At 46.4% G+C, this 20,850-nt stretch overlaps 1 protein-coding gene across 1 annotated transcript in view; it reads left to right on the top strand.

Annotated features, from left to right (window-relative positions):
• The window catches only part of ALDH1L1 (aldehyde dehydrogenase 1 family member L1), a 90,279-nt gene that overhangs the window by 21,413 nt on the left and 48,016 nt on the right, over positions 1-20,850 (top strand). Inside the window, exons 5-9 of the mRNA XM_077780846.1 lie at positions 903-1,004; positions 1,780-1,869; positions 2,807-2,944; positions 11,001-11,126; positions 14,381-14,472. Of these exons, the coding sequence (XP_077636972.1) occupies positions 903-1,004; positions 1,780-1,869; positions 2,807-2,944; positions 11,001-11,126; positions 14,381-14,472 (548 nt within the window). The remainder of the gene's footprint in view (positions 1-902; positions 1,005-1,779; positions 1,870-2,806; positions 2,945-11,000; positions 11,127-14,380; positions 14,473-20,850) is intronic.

Here is a 20,850-nt window from a genome sequence, read left to right as displayed (position 1 = left end):
AGCAAAGTAGACTTGCTGGAGATTTGATATGAGAGATAGAGAAGGGGCTTATCTGGGACATCCCACAGGAAACAACTTTAGTTGTTTAGAGCTGCGTTCTTTAGAGCTGTGCCGTCCAATATGATAGCTGCTAGTCACATGCAGTTATTAAATTAAATTGAATTCTAGTTAAAAACTGAGGTCCTCTGTCCCAATAGCTACCTTTCAGTCCCCAGTACAGGCGCAACACTGGCTGATGGCCACTGTATTGGACAGTTCTGACACAGAATATGTCCCTCATCCTGAACGTTCTTCTGGGCAGTCCTGCTTTAGATGTTTCTGACATTCTCATCGTTTCTTGGTTTGGGTATCTCTGGGGTTCCCCGCAGGACCTCCTCAGGACGGGCCCAGGCTCTTGTCTCTCCTGCTCACTTCCCTGATCCCTTCTTCTACAGTCTTTTCTTTTCCTTAACAGAAGAACTGCTTCCTGCTTCATCTCAGACCTCCACACACATCATGGAGCTCAGGGTCCATTCCCCTTAAAAGACAGGGAAGGTTTTAGATGAAAACATGGGAATTTGTGTTTGTTACTCCTGTATAGGGCGTTGTAGTTTCTATAATCTAAGTTCTCAGAAGTTATAAGATCTTCTATGGATTCTTCTAAAACCCTGTTTGGTAGAGATGGCAGGGTTTTGTAATCATCCTTCAGATTGGAATTAGATTCAGACTAACTGTACCTATTCCTAGGAGGGATATTCCTTGGGTGCTCATTGTATACCTGGCACGGGGCCAGGCAAGTCTGACCAGTGTGGGGCTGAGTCCAGGCTCATAGTTAACCCAGGGCCTGGGAGTGAGGAACCCAGGGCCTGGGAGTGAGGGAGGGAATGTAATGCTGGCAATGCCAACTGACCTGACCTCCCCAGGTGCAGGCTGTGAGGCTGATCGCCAAAGGCAATGCTCCCAGACTCCCCCAGCCTGAGGAAGGAGCCACCTATGAGGGCATTCAGAAGAAGGAAACAGCCAAGGTGAGTGCAGAGCCCTGCACGCCCCAAAGCCTGTCCATGCATGGTTGGGGTGCAGAGGGTGTCCCAGGGAAGCTGGGATTTAGGCTGACTGGCCAAGCTATAGTTGTTTAAGGCCTGAAGGGGGAGCAGTCCATGCAGGAGAAGCATGAGCAAAGCTCATGTGGCACCTGGACAGGCAGACAGCAAGGTCTGTTCTGGGTTCTTCTCTGTTCCCCTTTAGGAAGAATGGACTGGCAGGGTCTCCAGAGAGAAGAGCTGAAGTGGGGCGGTGTGTAAAACATCAGTCATAGTGCCGGAAGTCTCTAAGATGAGGTCTGAGACGTAATTCAGTTTCTCAGATCTATTGCAGCTTTGGGCGTAGGGGGGCCTTTAGGCTGTACCTCTGCTCAGGGCTTATGGGGTACATAGAGGTCTATGTGAGCCCTGCAAGTGAGGAAAAGCTGTCGGGGTGGGGGGTGTCTGTGTGATGGCCCTGCACTCTGCTGGGGAGTCTGTGTCAGGCCTTGGCCACCTTCACAGAGTGTTATCTTCTCCAACCATCCTCCTAAAGTTGACACAACCAGTGAAAGACTGGGGTCAGAGAGCATCCAGAGCTGGGGTACCAGGGAGAGGCCCATCCCAGCTCAGGGACTCAGACCAGTGCCCAACAGGAAGCCAGATTCCCCAGGGCTCCACNAAGGGGGTGGTGGGGAAGGGAAGGAGAGAACAGACATGTTGTCTGGATAGCCAAGGAGTGGGGAAGAGACCGGCTGAGCACACTTGTCCTGCCCAACAGATCAACTGGGAGCAGTCAGCAGAGGCAATTCATAACTGGATCCGAGGGAATGACAAGGTGCCGGGCGCCTGGACAGAGGCCTGTGGGCAGGTGTGTTCGTACTTGGCTGGGATTGGGCTGGATGCACTCATGTGCCCTGCTGGCTATCAAAATATGTCTGAACTGGCTGGCAAAAAGCCACTTTCCTGACCCCCGACCCCACTCAAGTGCCCCCAGTCATCTCAGCCCCTCCCCTAGGACCACGAGACCTGTCCACATCTGGTGGCTGGAGAAGACAGTTCCAGCACAGCTCAAGGCCTCTGGACCCCTGCAACAACTCTGGGTTCAAGCTGTGTTGGTTGAAAAATATTTTGACTCCCACTCATGGGCTTGGAGCAATCCCAAGTCCAGCTCTGACTCTGACTTGGCCCCAGGGGGGCGGGGCCGCACACTCAGGCTGGGGCCTGGGCAGCGGGCAGTCTGGATGCTGCAGATGGTGAGCCCTGGGGCTCACAGGCTCTCAGGAGGTATTGAGATTTGGCAGGATTGTCAATGGGAACCTCAATCAGGTTACCATGGAGGGCAGTCCTGTCCTCCACAAAGCCTCAGAGTGTCCAAACCCCTGACTGCTAACCAACGCCTAGACTCCATCCATGAGTCTCTCTGCTGCCTCCATCACCACAAGAGTCTTTGCAAAGTGACCAGTGCCTGGTGGCATCCCCAGGGCACTCTGTGATGCCTTGAGCAGATTTTCTAGTATCTGTCCGCCTGAGGTCTGAGGCCAGGGGCCAACGCATAGGTTCTTAGGGGCACACGGAGCCTGAGGGCTCCCTGAGGACTCTGAGGCTCTTCCAGGTCTAGTCTGTGCCACTGGAGGCAGAGTCCTAGGGGTTGCAGTTGTTGTGTTGTGGCTGCCCTACCCCCCTCTCTTCCCCCAGCCCTGCCCAACCCCCTTTCATCCCTTTAGTGCCCTGTTCAACATTGCCTGGGCTGCCAGCAGTGGGGGCCTCTTTCATCTACCATCTTCTGGTTTTCCTGTCCTCCACAGAAGCTGACATTCTTCAACTCAACGCTGAACACTGTGAGCCTGGTGCCTGAGGGAGAAGCTCTGCCCATCCCAGGAGCCCATCGGCCGGGGATAGTCACCAAAGCGGGACTCATCCTTTTCGGGAATGATGACAAAATGGTAATGGAGGTGCTGCGGGTCACATGTCTTTACTGTAGGCTCCAGGCTACACACACAGGTCCAGGGACTCAGCCCTGGCAGTTAGACCCCAGGCTACTCTGGAGAAACAGGGGAAAGTGAGAATGCAGGCTCCAGGAGTCTGGAAAACCCCACGCTTGCACCCGACCTCTGGGGTGGCGCACTTCCCTGTTCTAGGAAGGCTGGCCCCTTGCTCTTCGTGACCAGGGCCCCCAGCCAGAGCTGGGGTATCAGAATCAGGGAGAGGCTCCGTCTCAGGAGCCCTGAACTTGCAGCCTCATTTCAGTTGAGCAGACTGTCCAGGTGCCACTGGGCGTGGTCAGTGAATCTCTGTGCCTCAATTTCCTTCTTTCTGAACAGGGACATCATCGTGAGAACCCCTAGAGCCATGCCAGGCACACAACATGCCCTGACTCATGTTCGCAGACTCTGCAACTCTGAGTAACAGCTACTATTTATGCAGTGCCTTCTGTGTGCCTAGGCACCAATTTAAAACAATTTATGTTTATTAAATTTTATTTTCCCAACAACTGCATGAGATACATATTCATAGCATACCCATTTTACAGCAGAGAAAACTGAAACAGAGAGGTTTACATAACCCTCCCAACATCACCCAGTTAATTTGTGGCAGAGTTGATATTCAAGCCCTGAAATTCTGGCTCCGAAGCCCACCTCTTGGCCATTAATACTCCCTTTGTACGGTGGTTGGGCAGGTCTGGACTTTAAGATACTGGGGGCAGTGAAGAAGCATGGGCAGCACTCTCCAAGCACTTTGGAGACTTCAACAAACTCCATAGATGTGGAATCACTGGCTGCATCAGTGCGTATAGGTCAGATAGAATGTGGAGCAGCTTTGCAGGGGAACGGTGTGAGCTCACTCTGGGTGACTGCCTTGCTGTGCCTTGCCGTTGGTGGGCTTGAAGATGCCTTTAATGTCTCCAATTTACAGTGATTCGGTGTTTTAGGTATTCATGTTGGAGGCATGCAGTTGAAAAATGCTATCCGTCTTGGGTCAGCCTCCTTGGAAGCAGTGTCTGAGACAGGTTTTGTGCCTGTGATTTATTGAGGGAGTGCTCTTGGAAAATGCCATACAATGTAGGGCTAGGCTGGGGCAGAGGACAAGGCTAAGCAAAGATATAAGGGTTCTGGAGTCTACCATCCTCTGTCTGATCCCAGTCTCTGCAGAGTGAATTGCATCTGCTCGTCATCCCCCTGCATACTCACATCATTAAATCCTCAGATTCTGCTGCCCCTGAGAAAGGAGGTTGGCAACGAGGCAACCTATGCATGGCTGCACTCTACGCATGGCTGCGCTTCTCCACCGAAAACCATGGAGGAGGAAGCTGCAGATGTAGACTGCTAATGGCCTATACCTTTGCAGCAACTGAAGGATGGGGACACTGGTCAGGAGGAGCTCTGGGTAGGGGGCAGCAACTGCACCCTCTGTGATGTCCACAAGGACTCCAAAGCAAAGGAAGTAGCCTTGGCAGAAACCCTTGGTTGAAGTATCTTTCAGGAACTTCTAGCTGGGTCTAGCTGGGTCTAGCCGGGTCTAGCTGGGCTTCAGCTCACAGAAAGCTCCAAAATATCTTCTATTTGTTTTTCTTTTATAGTTTATTGTCAAGTTCGTTTCCATAGAACACCCAGTGCTCATCCCAACGAGTGCCCTCCTCCATGCCCATCACCCCCCTTCCGCTTTCGCCTACCCCCATCAGCCCTCAGTTTGTTTTCAGTATTCAAGAGTCTCTCATGATTTGCCTCCCTTCCTCTCTCCAACTATTTTTCCCCTTCCCCTCCCCCATGGTCCTCTGTTAAGTTTCTCCTGTTCCACTTATGAGTGAAAACATGGTATCTGTCCTCTGCCTGACTTATTTCGCTCAGCATAACACCCTCAAGTTCCATCCACGTTACTACAAATGGCCAGATTTCATTCTTTCTCATTGCCATGTAGTGTTCCATTGTATATATAGACCACATCTTCTTGATCCATTCATCAGTTGATGAACACTTAGGCTCTTTCCATGATTTGGCTATTGTTGAGAGTGCTGCTGTGAACATTGGGGTCCATGTGCCCCTATGCATCAGCACTCCTGTGTCCCTTGGGTAAATTCCTAGCAGTGCTATTGCTGGGTCCTAGGGGAGTTCTATTGTTAATTTTTTGAGGAACCTCCACACTGTTTTCCAGAGGGGCTGCACCAGTTTACATTCCCACCAACAGTGTAGGACGTGCTTGATTCCCCACATCCTCGCCAGCATCTATAGTCTCCTGATTTGTTCATTTTAGCCACTCTGACCAGCATGAGGTGGAATCTCAGTGTGGTTTTGATTTCTGTTTCCCTGATGAGGAGGGACGCTGAGCATCATTTCATGTGTCTGTTGGCCATCTGGATGTCCTCTTTGGAGAAGTGTCTGTTCATGTCTTCTGCCCATTTCTTCACTGGATTATTTGTTTTTCGGGTGTGGAGTTTGGTAAGTTCCTTATAGGTTTTGGATACTGGCTCTTTATCCAATGTCATTTGCAACTATCTCCTCCCATTCCATCAGTTGCCTATTATTTTTATTGATTGCTTCCTTTTCCATGCAGAAGCTTTTTATCTTGATAAGGCTCCAATAGTTTATTTTTGCTCTTGATTCCTTTGCCTTTNTATTCTGTTCCATTGGTCTATGTGTCTGTTTTTGTGCCAATACCATACTGTCTTGATGACAGCCTTGTAGTAGAGTCTAAGTCTGAGATTGTGATGCCTCCGGTTTTGGTTTTCTTCTTCAATACTACTATGGCTTTTCGGGGTCTTGTGTGGTTCCATACAAATTTTAGGATTGCTTGTTCTAGTTTTGAGAAGAATGCTGGTGCAATTTTGATTGAGATTGCACTGAATGTGTAGATTGCTTTGGGTAGTAATGACATTTTAATAATATTTATTCTTCCAATCCATGAGCATGGGATGCTTTTCCATTTCTTTGTGTCTTCCTCAATTTCCTTCATAAGTTTTCTATAGTTTTCATCCTACAGATCTCTTATATCTTTGGTTAGATTTATTCATAAGTATTTTGTGGTTTTTTTGTGCAATTGTGAATGGGATAGTTTCTTGATTTCTCTTTCTGTTGCTTCATTATTTGTGTATAAAAATGCAACAGATTTCTTTTTTTAAATTTTTTAATGTGTCATTTATTTCTGAGACAGAGAGAGAGAGAGCAAGAGAGGGTCAGAGAGAAAGGGAGATACAGAATCTGAAGCAGTCCCTAGGTTCTGAGCTGTCAGCACAGAGCCCGACATGGGGCTCGAACCCACGAACCGTGAGATCATGACCTGAGCCAAAGTCGGACGCGTAACTGACTGAGCCACCCTGGCACGCTTGCCACCGATTTCTGTGCATTGAATTTGTACCCTGCGACTTTGCTGAATTCATGGATCAGTTCTAGTAGGCTTCTGGTGGAGTCTGGGGTTTTCTATGTAGAGTATCATGTCATCTGGGAAAAGTGAAAGTTTGACTTCACCTTTGCCACTTCTGATACCTTTTATTTCCTTTTGTTGTCTGATAGCTGACGCTCGGACTTCCAGCACTATGTTAAATAACACTGGTGAGAGTGGACATCCCTGTCATGTTCCTGATCTCACAGGGAAAGCACTCAGGTTTTCCCCATTGATGATATTAGCTGCAGGCTTTTCATAAATGGCTTTTATGATGTTTAAGTAAGTTCTTTCTATCCCGACTTTCTCGAGGGTCTTTATTAAGAAAAGATGCTGTATCTTGTCAAATGCTTTTTCTGCATCTATCATCAGGATCACATGGTTTTTATCTTTTCTTTTGTTAATGTGATGTATCACATTGATTGATTTGTGAATATTGAACCAGCCCTGTAACCCAGGAATGAATCCCACTTGATCATGGTGGGATAATTCTTTATCCCATGGATATCCCATGGGATACCCCATGGATAATTCTTTTTATGTGCTGTTGCATTCAATTTGCAAGTATCTTGTTGAGGATTTTTGCATCCGTATTCATCAAGGATATTGGCCTGTAGTTCTCTTTTTTGCTGGGTCTCTGTTTGGTTTGGGAATCAGAGTGATGCTGGCTTCATAAAATGAGTCCAGAAGTTGTCCTTCGATTTCTATTTTTTGGAATCGTTTCAGAAGAATTGGGATTAATTCTGTTTTAAATGTCTGGTAGAATTCCCCAGGGAAGCCATCTGGCCCAGGGCTCTTATTTGTTGGGAGATCTTTCATAACTGATTCAATTTCTTCACTACTAATGGGTCTGTTCAGATTTTCTGTCTCTTCCTAATTGAATTTTGGTAGTGAGTGTCTGTTTAGGAATTTGTCCATTTCTTCTAGGTTGTTTAGTTTGTTGGCATATAATTTTTCATAGTATTTCCTGATAATTGCTTGTATTTCTGAGGGATTGGTTATAATAAGCCCATTTTCACTCATGAGTTTGTCTATTTGAGTGCTCTCTTTTCTTTTTGAGAAGCCTGGTTAGAGGTTTATCTATTTTGTTTATTTTTTCAAAAAACCAACTCTCGGTTTCATTGATCTGTTCAACTGTTTTTTTTTTTAATTCTATATTATTTATTTCTGCCCTGATCTTTATTATTTCTCTTCTTCTACTGGGTTTGGGGTTTTCTTGCTGCTCTGCTTCTAGTTCCTTTAGATGCACTCTTAGATTTTGTATTGGCGCTTTTTCTAGTTTCTTGAAACAGGCCTGGATTGCAATGTATTTTCCTCTTAGGACTGCCTTTCCTGCGTCCCAAAGAGTTTGGATTGTTGTATTTTCACTTTCATTTGTTTCCATATTTTTTTTAAAATTCCTTCTCTAATTGCCTGATTGGCCCATTTGTTCTTTAGTAGAGTATTCTTTAACCTCCATGTTTTTGTAGGTTTTCCAGACTTTTTCCTGTGATTGATTTCAAGTTTCATAGCATTGTGATCTGAAAGTGTGCATGGTATGATCTCAATTCTTTTATAGTTATTGAAGGCTGCTTTATGACCCAGTATGTAATCTGTCTTTGAGAATGTACCATGTGTACTTGAGATAAAAGTGAATTCCATAGCCTCATTATGTACAGTTCTTTAAAAAATTTTGTTAATGTTTTATGTATTTTTGAGAGAGAGATAGAGACAGCGTGAGCAGGGGAGGGTCAGAGAGTGAGGGAGTTACAGAATCAGAAGACAGGCTCCAGGCTCTGAGCTAGCTGCCAGCACAGAGCCCGAAGTGGGGCTTGAACCCATGAACTGTCAGATCATGACCTGAGCTAAAGTTGGACGCTTAACCAACTGAGCTACCCAGGCGCCCCTGTAGAGTTCTGAATATATCTGTCAAATCCACCTGGTCCAATGTGCTGTTCAGGCCCACTGTTTCTGTATTGATTTTCTGTCTGGTTGATCTACCCATTACTGTAAGTGGAGTATTAAAGTCCCCTGCAATTAGCACATTCTTACCAATAAGATTGCTTATGTTTGTGGTTGTTTTATGTATTTGGGTGCTACCGAATTTGGTGCATAGACATTTATAATGTTAGCTCTTCCTGATGGATAGACCCTGTAATTATTCTATAATGCCCTTCTTCATCTCTTATTACTGCCTTAACTTTAAAGTCCAGTTTGTCTGATATAAGTATGGCTACTCCTGCTTTCTTTTGATTTCCAGTAGCATAATAGATATTTCTCTATCTCTTCACTTTCAATCTGAAGGTGTCCTCAGGTCAAAAATAAGTCTCTTGTAGACAGCAAATAGATGGATCCTGTTATTTGTATCCATTCTGATACCTATGTCTTATGATTGGAGCATTTAGTCCATTTGAATGCAGTGCTATTATTGAAAAATACGGCTTTAGAGTATTTATATTCTCTGTAGGATTCATGCTTGTAGTGTTGTCCTCTGGTACTTTGTGTTCCTTGCAACATTTCCCTTATAGAGTCCCGCTTAGGATTCCTTGTAGGGCTGCTTTAGTGGTGATGAATTCCTTTGATTTTTGTTTGTTTGGGGAAACCTTTATCTCTCCTTCTATTCTGAATGATAGGCTTGCTGGGTAAAGAATTCTTGGCTGCATATTTTTCCTGTCCATCCCATTGAAGCTTTGCTGCCATTCCTTTCCGGCCTGGCAAGTTTCAGTAGATAGGTCTATAGCTACCCTGATATGTCTTCCTTTGTATGTTAGGGCCCTTTTATCCCTAGCTGCTTTCAGAATTCTCTTTATCCTTATATTTTCCAGTTTCACGATGATATGTTGTGCAGAAGATTGATTCAAGTTACGTTGAGGGGAGCTCTCTGTGCCTCTTGAATTTCAGTGTCTGTTTCCTTCCCCAGATTGGGGAAGTTCTCAGCTATAATTTGTTCAAGTACACCTTCAGCTCCTTTTTCTGCCTCTTCTTCTTATGGAATTCCTATGATAGGGATATTGTTCCATTTGATTGCATCACTCAGCTCTTGAATTCTCCTTTCGTGCCCTGGATCAATTTCTCTCTCTTTTTCTCGGCTTCCTTTTTTCTATAATTGTGTCTTCTAGTTCACATATTCTCCTCTCTACCTCTTCAATACATGCATTGGTCACCTCCATTTTATTATGTACCTCATTTATAGCATTTTTTAATTCATCACAACTATTTTTAAGGTCCACAGTCTAGCTTCTCTGATGTCTTCCATGCCTTTTTCAAGCCCAGCGATTAATTTTATGGCTATTGTTCTAAATTCTTGGTCAGTTATGTTGCTTATATCTGTTTTAATGAATTCTTTAGCTGTCACTTCTTCCTGTAATTTCTTTAGTGGAGAGTTCTTCCCTTTCATCATTTTGGCTAGCTTTCAGTCTCTTGTCAGTTTTAAAAGCTTGTTATGGAAAAAAAAAAAAAAGCTTGTTACGTGCTCTGCACCTGTGAGTACTGCTATATTAAAAGAGGCTCTTTTACTGTCCACGGCCTGTCCATTCAAGAAGTATTCTTTTAATGGTGTCCCTTGGTCTTTCTTGTTGTGCCTTTGGTTATTTTATTTCCCTACTTGTAGTGATTTTTGGGGCTCTCCACCATGTGTCCTTTGGCTTGTTTCTTTTGGTAGCCTGTTGACTGGGTCCGTTTCTCCAGTTCTTCCTGTCAGCCCCAGTGTCTCTCAGCATGGGAAGAGAGTCTCCAGGCCTATTGGGACAAAGATGCTTTCCAGAATGGGGTTCTGTCAACCTTATTTGAGAACTTTCACTTCAGCTTCCAAGCTAGAGGTGAAGTTGCACCGCACGTGCCCCCTGACCTTGGCATTTCCCTCCAGAATATCTTCAAAAGGCAAGAGAGTAGAGGCCAGGCAGGGAATCTTGCTTTGGTTATGTCAGGGCATATACAGAGTGTACCGTTCTTATAATCCACTCTTGTCAAATATAGACATCCTTGTCTGCTCTTTTTCCCTTCTCTGCCCCCGCCCCCCACGCCCAGATGGCATCTGATGAACTTCACCATAACTTTCCGTGGGGTTTCTAGGAGCTGGGTTATTGGGTGATTAGTTGTTGTTATTATTTTTAATGCTTATTTATTTTTGAGAGAGAGACAGAGCACAAGCAAGGGAGGGGCAGAGAGAGAGGGAGACACAGAATCTGAAGCAAGGTTCAGGCTCTAAGCTGGTAGCACAGAGCCCAGTGTGGGGCTCAGATTCACAAACCCTGAGATCATGACCTGAGCTGGAGTCAGATGCTTAACTGACTTGAGACACCTCGGTACCCCGGTGTTTTCTTGATTCACTTTCAAAGTAGTGCTTGAATTACTTTTGTCTAACAAGTAGGCATTTTTATAGAAATAATAAAATAATTACACTTAAAAAGAAATGAAAGCTTGGAAGGGGGTTGGTGACAAGAGAAAAGTGAGCTCTACAGTTTTCTCTGTGTTCCTAGAATAGCAGCATCTCCACTGTGAATGTCCCTCCTCATTAATCTTGTGCCTTTCTTGTGGTGAGGGTCAGAGACAAAGTGAGTGGGGAGCCCAGCACCGTGGTCTGTGTGGAATTGCTCTCTTTCCTGCCGTGTAGACAACCGCAGGTACTGTGAAGCCTTCTTTTTGCAGCTGCTGGTGAAGAACATCCAGCTGGAGGACGGCAGGACGATCCCAGCCTCATGCTTCTTCGGGGGAGCAGACAGCAGTGTCCTTGAGCTGACAGAGACAGAACTGGCCATGGCAGAGACTGTGAGGGTGAGAGCTCCCCCCGCCCTTCAGGGATTCTGTCTGGTTGTGCAGGTCGTCCACTGCACCTGTGTTTTTTGACTCACACCACTCCCTGGAGTTGGGTGTGATACTCTGTGTGGATGTATGTGTTGACCCCGGGCACAGTGTTGGTTTTATCCTGTCTTGGGGTTTTCCGATGCCCCCTTGCTCTTTTCCTCTGTCACTGGGGACGCTGGGATTCTGCCAGCTGGGTCTGACTCTTCTAAGGACTCATTGTCTACAGAGGACAAATGAAGCAGAAGCCCCTGGAATAGGTAGAAAAGGCTGGTGCCAAGTCCATGGCCCTTTGATGAGAATGTGTGCAGTGGACCCTTCCAGAAAAGCCCCCTGAGAGGGAGACTCCTGCACTGTGACCATCACGGGTGTCATAGTCAGGCAGACCTGGACTCCAGTCCAGCCACCGTGGATGGTGCAGGAGAGCACGTCACTCCCTGAGACTCAGTCCCTTCCACTTCCAGCCCAGTCAGTGGTCACCTCCCAGACTTGTTCCTGGTCGCTTCTGCTCCCTCTGCCCATCTCCCTCTCCCTGAAAGGCATAGTCTTGGTGGTATTTAGCTTTTATGAAGGAAGGCTTTGGGTGAATTTGTAGCCATTCATTCACTCAGTTACGTAACCAATGACTTATTTAAGATATACATATGAGCTCCTGTCAAATGCCAAGTGCTAAGCCATTCACTTATGAAGTGTCTCTTTCCATGGAGAAAACAGCCAACGAACAGCCAAACAAATGAAAATGATTTCAGGCCAAGAGTGAAATAAGAGGGTGATGGGAACAAGGTCCTTTGAGGCTGGGGGACCACTTTAGAAGGAATAACCATGGCAGGCTTCCCTGGGCAGGAGAAGAGGAAGGTTTGACCTGAGACCTGAGTGGAGAGAGTTCTGGGGGAAGGAGGACTGGAGCAGAGGACATGGACGGACCAGTCGGCAGCCACAGTGGTGACTGTGGCTGTTGATGACAAGTGCTAAGGACCAAACTCAGCATGGAAGGGATACGAGGAGCTTGCTCTTCTCCAGAGGGCACCAAGCACTTCCTTAGTGGAAAGCTAAACTTTCTGAATGTCTGTAAAAGAGAGAGAGAGAGGAGAAAAAGCAAGGAGAGAGAGAGAGAGAGAGAGAGAGAGAGAGAAGCCTATTTATTCAAAAATATTCTTGGAGCATCTGCTCTGGCCCCAGCCCTACGCTTTCCCTGGGGTTACACGGCCAGCTGGACAAATTGGCCTTGTGGGGCTTACAGCTGAGTGGCCCTTGGGGTGGGCTGTGGTTGTGTGTGTGTAGATCTAGGCTTGCGTCAGAAGCTGCTGTGACTGTGTCCTTCGCCTGTGTACTGGAAGAATAAACCACACGTCCTTGGGTGTTGTGGGTGGTAGAAGAGAGAACACACGGAGAGGATCAGTTCAGCAGCACCTACGAGGACTTCAGAAAACATGGGCAGGGAGCCTATGGGTCATCAAAAGAAGCACATGCTTGCAAAGTGTGTACACTGTGCAGCAGTGTTCCAAACACTTCAGGAAAAGTAGCGTGTTTCATTACTAAAACAACTCTATGAAGTAGGTGCTTTTATTACCTTCATTTCCCAGCCAAGGAGCCTGAGGCCCAAGGTGGGGTCACAACAGATTAGCGCAGGCCTGGGCTTGGAGCCCAGCCGGTGGGGCTGCAGCCCTGGCCTCCACCACTGAGCTGCTATGCCACGTGGCCTCTTGGTCATCCTTGGCATCAGTATTATTACAGCTGTTGGCCCCAGTTGGGCTGGCCGTTTCAGAATGCATGGTCAGCGGGCGTCAGCTGTGCTCCCCATTCAGCAGAACTCACCAAGAGCACCATGGGCTGGGGCAGGCCGTGGGCAATGAGCCCAGCCTCACGCCCTTCTGAGCTGAGGCCACGCAGGGCACTGCAGGTGGCACAAATGTTGCATTGCTGTGCTCCTTCTGTGCGTTAGGTACTCTGCATGCCTCACGTGAGGAACCCCCCACAGCCATTATCAGCTCCTTTCACAGACAAGGAAACGGAGGCAGCAAAAGGCTCTCTGCATCTCCAAGGCCTGTTAGGAGCCAAGCTGGGATCTGAGCAGGGCGTGCGGCTTTAGGGCACTACCTTTCAGAGGCTCCACACGCATCTGACAAGGGCCAGTGCATCCAGTAGGCACCAGGTGGTGGTATGCCCACATACCAGCAGGTGCCCGGTCGCCCCAGGCCACTTGAGTCTGAAGAGCAGGCAGAGCAGTCAGTGAAGGGGTTCAGGGAAAAGGGGACAAGGATGTTGGTCCTGGAGGATGCTCAGGATGTGACATGAGCTGGAGGTCCAGGAAGGACATCACTGGTAGGCAAAGGCCTGAAGGCTGGAGGACAGGCAGTAGTCAAGGGACAGGGAATGGCTCAGAATGGCTGCTGATGGTCACAACGAGGATGGGATGAGCAAGCCCATGACACCCTTTGAAGAATGAAAGAAGGAGCCAGGGAGAGAGTTTGGGCCGGTCCTAATTGGGCCTGACCACTTCCATCTGGCCCAGTGACCAGCCAAACACTGTCTGAAGCTCAGAGTGTGAGGCATCTTGGGGCTCCTGTCCTCCCTGGCCTGACTGGGAGCCCACCCAGGGAACAGCTGTCCCATCCGGACCCACTGGACGGCCTTCTTGGAATCCTGGACGGTGCTGCCCACTCACACTGGCCTTTCCACACTCATCCACAAGGCTGGCTGGCGGGCACCACTGCCCTTTGCAGGCCCTGGGACAGACGGGCAGGGAGCCAGCTGGCCTGTCAATGAGGAAAAGACTCAGGCCTCCTGAGCGCCATCAACGTGCCTTGTTTTTACCCCCCAAACTCCCACCCTTTTGCTTTCCGGTCCACACTGCAACACACCCAGACACCAGTGTCACTCTGGGAACCTCACCCGGATGACAGCAGCAAGGCGAGGCTGGGTGTGAGGGGGCTTGGGAGAGGCTGGTGCATGGCCATGCCTCGAGCTCTGCAAGTGCGGTCTTCCTGCTTCCCTGAGATGGTGTGGGGATCCCAAAGGAGCTGGAGTCAAAGTGAGGTGGGCATGAAGACAGCTGAGCTCGCTGGGCTCCTGCTTCCCCGAGGACACAGTCCCTCCAGGAGCCTGGGAGCAGCAGCACTGTGGAGTGGACAGCGAGCCCAGCCTGGCAAACAGGGGCTGCTGTCACCCAGATGGCATCTGCTCCCAGCTCCCCAGGGAGCCCTGTTCTCACCGTGCCTGTTTTTCAGAGTGCTTGGAAACGGATTCTCCCCAGTGTCCCAGAGGTGGAAGACTCCACCGATTTCTTCAAGTCAGGGGCTGCATCGGTGGATGTTGTGAGGTAAGGCTGGGATTAGAGAGGTCTGGTCCTAGGTGTCAATGGCCGTGTCACAAGCAACACCAAGACTGAGTAGCAGCAAACAACCATCATTTGTTATGCTTTGGATCATTCAGGTCAGGGATTCAGAAAAGACCTGGATATGCAGGCCTTGGGGAACCACCTTGAGTGGTAGGGGGTCCATGGGCTGGTGGGAGCTGGAAGAGCCAGGAAGAGATATCTTCCTTCAAGCTCATCTCCCTCCAGCATGCCTGGCGCTGGGGCCTGGAGGGCTGGCAGCCGCGGAGGTGGTACTGCCAACCAGGTACCCATGTGTTGAGGCCTCAGAGTGCCTGCTTTGGGATTTGGACTTGTAGCTGGTGGCTTGTGGCTCTGAGAGTACTGGTGCCAGCAAACAAGGCAGATGTGGACCCAGCCTGGAAGGGTACAAGGCATCACTGCCACTGGCCTGATTGTTTTTGGCAGTCACACACCTGACCAGATTTGAGGCCAAGAGCTGGGCACTGAGACCCAGGCCTCAGTGGGAGGAGGATCAAAGCATGTGTGGCTCTGTTTTAAAACTGCTACAAGCCCTACCCCCCTCCAGGGAAAGCCAAGGGGTGTGGGGAAAGGGAATGGGCAGCTAGAGATCACCACAGTGTAAGTTACCCATTCTCCAACCTCATGTGTATTGCCCTGCTTTCCATTTAAAGGCAGTAAGTTCTCATTTGTATAAAGGTGAGGATGTGGGACATGGTAGAACATCTTTGTTTGCAAGCAGCAGTAACTTAGTTCATTCTGGTATGACAAAAAAGAACAAACAAGTCAAAAGTTCCATGGTAGCTGTCTTTAGGCAGGGCTTATTCCTCCAAAGACTCAAATTACGTCATTAACATTGTCACTGTCTGTTGCTTCATCTTTGGGGCAAGATTCCTCCTCATAGTGACGCGATGGCTGCACAGTGGCTCTGTTCCAATTTCTTGGGTTATCAGCATTCCCAGGGAAAAGGTGGTTGGTCTCCTGGCCGTCTCCACAGAAGTCCTCGACTTGAATTTGATCGGTGCTGGTGGAGTCATGTGTCCAATAAGAACCAGCCGCTGGCCAGGAGGAGGCCTGCTCTGATTGGCCAAAGCTGGGCCACGTGCCCACCTCTGGCCTCACGAGTTGAAAGGACTACAGTCAGCCCACATCTCTGGGAAGAGAGGAGAAAGTTGTTTCCTTGGAAAGCGTCAGTGCTGTTCCCAGAGGCAGGGGAAGTGGGTGTTGTGAAGGCAGAACCACATGTGGGGAGAGGAGTCTTGTACTTGAAGAAGGTGCGGAGGAAACTCTGTGGAGCTCACTCAAGCAGAGAAAACTCCACATGTGAAATTAAGGAAAGCTGTGTTATTGATAAGGTGCGCAGGAGAATGTCAGAGAAACGCTGGCCTGCCCTCTGCATTTTGGTTCCTTCGGTAGGGCTGTAGAGTGAGCACTGCTGGTCAGAGGAGCGCACCGATGAGGGAAAGGGACCCAGGGTGGAAAGGACGTGTGAACTCTAGTCCCTCCGAATACCAGGGAAGACTTCCATGTTTCCAAGACCTCTGAGGGGAAAACGGGGACGAGGCGAACATCTGCACTCTGGGGTGGGCCAAGAATGCAGCTGCTGTCTGACCCAACTGAAAAGTCCACCTGAGGCTGAATGGAGTAATGCCGAGTCATCCTGACGACAGGCCTCTCCTTTATTTTACTGATGTTATTTTTTAAAAGCTTCGTGTAAATAGTAGTTGAGAAAGAGTCACATGCCATCCACCCGAGGGAGGTTTGGGGAGGGTTTGATTCGGAAGAGCAGCTATGAGATCATGAGAATTGAGGGTACATACGGTACCAGTTAATTTTTGAAGTGTATCAAAGCATCCCGAAACATAGTGGCTTAAAACACCACTACTTTTTAGGCTCATGATTCTGTAGGTCAATAGTTTGGGCTGGGCTCAGTTGATCTGGGCCAGACTGATGTCCGCTGGGCTCACTTAAGTGTTTTCAGTCAACTGCCAGGTCAGCTGGAGGGCTCGCTGGTCCGGGATGGCCCCTTCAGAGGGCCAGGGCAGGCCTGTCCATATGGTGGTGGTAAGGGCCTAGGAAGCAGAGGGTTCAAGTGAGCACATCATATCCACTGCAGCTATCAGCCAAGGCAAGTCATGGAGTTGACCCCATTAAGGAAATGGACACCGTCTCCCAATGGTAGGTGCTGTGGTCACATCTCAAAGTTGTGAAGAGCCGGAGTCTTGTGTCCAGTTTTTCAACCTACCACACACAAAAGGGCCGAATTGGGCCCTGTGCTTGGGAACCTTGGGTTCTACAAATGTCTTACACTTCATATGTGTGTGGTCAATATGAATTATAAAATCAATAGGTTTTTTTTTTTTTTTATTTGTAGGAGGGAGAGAGAGAGAGAGAGACAGCGTGAGCAGGGGAGGGTCAGAGAGAGAGGGAGTCACAGACTGAAACAGGCTCCAGGCTCCGAGCTGGCAGTCAGCACAGAGCCCGACGCGGGGCTTGAACCCACAAACCGCGAGATCATGACCTAAGCGAAAGTCGACGCTTAACCGACTAAGCCACCCAGGCGCCCCAATAGTTTTTTTGTTTTTTTTTTAAATGCTCACAAGGAGACTCAGAGAGCTGAGAAAATGATGTCCTGAGGACAACCCAGAGCTGCCTAGAGCTTCTGAGCTGAGGTTGATGGAGGATGCAGATAAAACGGATTCTTTTTTTGTTTTGTGAATACTTCAGAGCATATATCCTTTTGTTTCTATTATAATAAGAACATATGAATTCTACCTTCTTAACAAAATGTTTAAAAATTTATGTTTCTTTATATTTGAGAGAGAAAGACAGCTTGGGCGGCAGAGGGGCAGAAAGACAGAGACAGAATTGGAAGCAGGCTCCAGGCTCTAAGCTGTCAGCACAGAGCCTGATGTGGGGCTTGAACTCATGAGCAGTGAGTGCATGACCTGAGCTGAAGTTGGACACTTAACCGACTAAGCCACCTAGGCGCCCCTACTATCACCATTTTAGGAAATTTATTTATGTCTTGTAGCTCTTTTGTCTCTTTTATTCTCTCTTGCTATGTTTTATTGATTTATTTGTGTGGTGACATGCTTTGATTTCTTTCTCATTTTCTTTTGTGTATCTCCCATAAGCATTTTCTTGGGTTACCATGGATTTTCTGTAAAACAATCTATTTTAAGCTGATATCAGCTTAAGTTTAACTTTACACAAAAACTCCACTATTTTACCTCTCCCTCTCACACTTTGTTATTGGTACTGTATCTTACATCTTTTTATATTGTGTGTCCATTAATATATTTTATAGTTATCGTTTTTAAAACTTAGTTTGTCTTTTAATTTCTATACTAGAATTTAAAGTTGTTTATGTACTGTTACACTATTACAGTCTTCTGTACTTGTCTATACACTTACTTTTCCTAGTGAGCTTTATATCTTCATATGCTTTCATGTTGCTCTCTAGCATCTTTTAATTTCAATTTGAAGGACTCCCTTTAGCATTTCTTGTAAGGAAGGTATCTTGTTGATGCACTTCCTCAGGTTTGTTTTTTAGGGGAGTATCTCTTCTTAATGTTTAAAGGACAGTTTTTGTGTGTTTAGTATTCTTGGTTGGAAGTTTTTGTTTTTTTCTTTCAGTACTTTGAATGTATGATCTCACTCCTTTCTGTCTTGTGATGTTCTTGCTAGAAATCTACTGATACTGTTATGGAGGTCCCTTTGTATGTGGAAAAATTGCTTTTTTATTTCTGCTTTCTACATTTTCTCCTTGTATTTGACTTTTGACCATTTGATTATGCTTGGTGTGGACTTCATTTATATCATCTTTTTTTTTTAATTTATTTTTTTAAATGTACATGCAGGTTGGTTAGCATATAGTGCAACAAGGATTTCAGGAGTAGAATTCCTAATGCCCCTTACCCATTTAGCCCATACCCCCTCCCACAACCTCTCCAGTAACCCTATGTTTGTTCTCCATATTTAAGGGTCTCTTATGTTTTGTTCCCCTCCCTGTTTTTATATTATTTTTGCTTCCCTTCCCTTATGGTCATCTGTTGTGTATCTTCAAGTCCTCATATGAGTGAAGTCATATGATATTTGTCTTTCAATGACTGACTAATTTCGCTTAGCATAATACCCTCTAGTTCCAACCATGTAGTTGCAAATGATAAGATTTCATGTCTTTTTTGCCGTATTTGCTTCATTTATATATAAATATAAATAATTCATCAAATTAGAGGTGACACTGATTGTAAGACACCCCATTAGTTTATATAAGACAATAAGATAGCGAAAACACTGCTATGAATTGTTTATAAACATCACCAATTTCTAAGATACGTTCCGATTTCTAGGGATATTAAGATATAAAAAAAGAAATGTGTCTAAAGATTGTGTGTTACGTAAGTCCACTATATAAAGCCCTACATTCTTTTTCGTTGCCGAGTTATATATATATATACACCACATCTTCTTTATCCATTCCTCCATCAGTGGATATTTGGGCTCTTTCCATACTTTGGCTATTGGGGTTTTTTAAAATTTTTTAATGTTTTATTTATTTCTGAGAGAGAGAGAGAGAGACAGCATGAGCAGGGGAGGGTCAGAGAGAGAGGGAGACACAGAATCAGAAGCAGGTTCCAGGCTTTGAGTTAGCTGTCAGCACAGAGCCCTACATGGGGCTTGAACCCACGAACTGTGAGATCATGACCTGAGCCGAAGTTGGAGGCTTAGCCGACTGAGCCACCCAAGTGCCCCAATTTTGGCTATTGTTGATAGTGCATTTAGTTTATCTTATTTGGAAATTATTTGGATTTAAATATGTCTGAATCTTTCCCTAGATTTGGGACATTTCTGGCCGTTATTTTTCAAGATAATCTTTCTGCCCTTTTTTTCTTTCTTCTTCTGAAATTCTCATAATGTATATATTGGTCCATTGATGGTATCCCATAAGACCCTTAGTTTTTCTTCTCCCTTTTTTATAATTTTTCTTTTTGATTTACAGATTCGATCGTTTCAAATGACCTGTCTACAAGTTCATGGATTCCTTATTCCGCTTGATCAAGTCTTTTGTTGAACCGTCCTGGTGAATTATTCAATTTAGTCCTTGCATTTTTCACTCCCCAAATTTCTGCTTTGTTCTTTTTTCTATTTTCTACCTCCTTCCTGAATTCCCATTTTATTCGTGTATCATCTTCCTGATTTTGTTGAGCATCTTTATGATGGTTATTGTGACTTCATTGTCAGATAATTCATATATCTGTTTCTTCAGGGTCAATTTATGGAGATTTATTTTATTCCTTTGATGGGGTGGTTTCTTCATGTTTCTTATAACTTTGGGCGTGGTTTTGTGCATTTGAAAAAATAACCACTCCTCCAAGTCTTTACAGACTAACTTTGTACAGGGAAAGATCTTTACCAATAAGCCTGGCAAGAGATCTTAGAGCCTCTCAAACTTTTTCTGTGGATGTCTCTTTTTTGGGCTTGTACATGTAGATTTTTAATAAGGAGAACTTTCTAGGTGTTTGTTTGTTCAGGAGCTCATAATCTCTTGCTCCCTATGGTGTCCGTCTCTTGTATCACAAGTTCTATGAAGTAGAATGATGCCCAGCCCTTTTGTTATTCTTAGTAGACTTCAGGCATCTAGAGTATTTTGGGTCCCATGACTACCCTAAGTTAGACAGGACAGAGACTGTCTTCCTATTTTGTGTAACCCCCAAAAGTTGGAGTACTGGATGCATATTCCATGTTCCACTCTTCTCTTCCCTCTTGAGCGAAGAGAGGCTGCTGAGCTGTGTTGGCCTTTGGCTCCTGTACCTTGGATCCTCTGGGGCAGCAGCACATTGCCCAGATGTTTTGTTTTCAGTAGTTCTTGGGCATCTGGACTATGCCAAGTCCCGTCAGTACTCTGAGATTAGTGAGACAGAAGCCAGACTCTTGGGCAGCCCTCCTGAAAGATCAGAACATTGGACATGTGGTCAGTGCTTGTCTTTCCCTCCCCAGGAAGAAGCTGGGAGCTTGGAATTTCCTCCCAATCACATGGTGCTGTGCCAGGAGGTAGACAGTATGGCAAGAGGGTGCCACAAATTTTCCTAATGGCTTCAATGTAGCTGGTTTTACACTTGTCAGAGGCCTAGGAGCCGTTTAACTGGTTTCCTCTGGATTCTCACAAAGGGGATTGGTTCATGTATTCTTGAGTTGGTGGAGGAAGAAGGGTCTGGGTCTTTCTATTCTGCCATCTTGTTGATATTACTTCAAGATCATGAAGAAGTCTGATTCTTTACCTTCTATTCTGCTTCCATCTTTTCCATCCATTCATAAATCCCTTTGATGGGGACAGAAAGCCAACTAATGAGCCCGACA

This window comes from Crocuta crocuta, unplaced genomic scaffold, assembly GCF_008692635.1.
Source record: "Crocuta crocuta isolate KB4526 unplaced genomic scaffold, BGI_CrCroc_1.0 scaffold299, whole genome shotgun sequence".
NCBI lineage: Eukaryota > Metazoa > Chordata > Mammalia > Carnivora > Hyaenidae > Crocuta > Crocuta crocuta.
The sequence above is the reverse complement of the archived record's forward strand: the minus strand, read 5'-3'. Positions and strand labels throughout refer to the sequence as shown.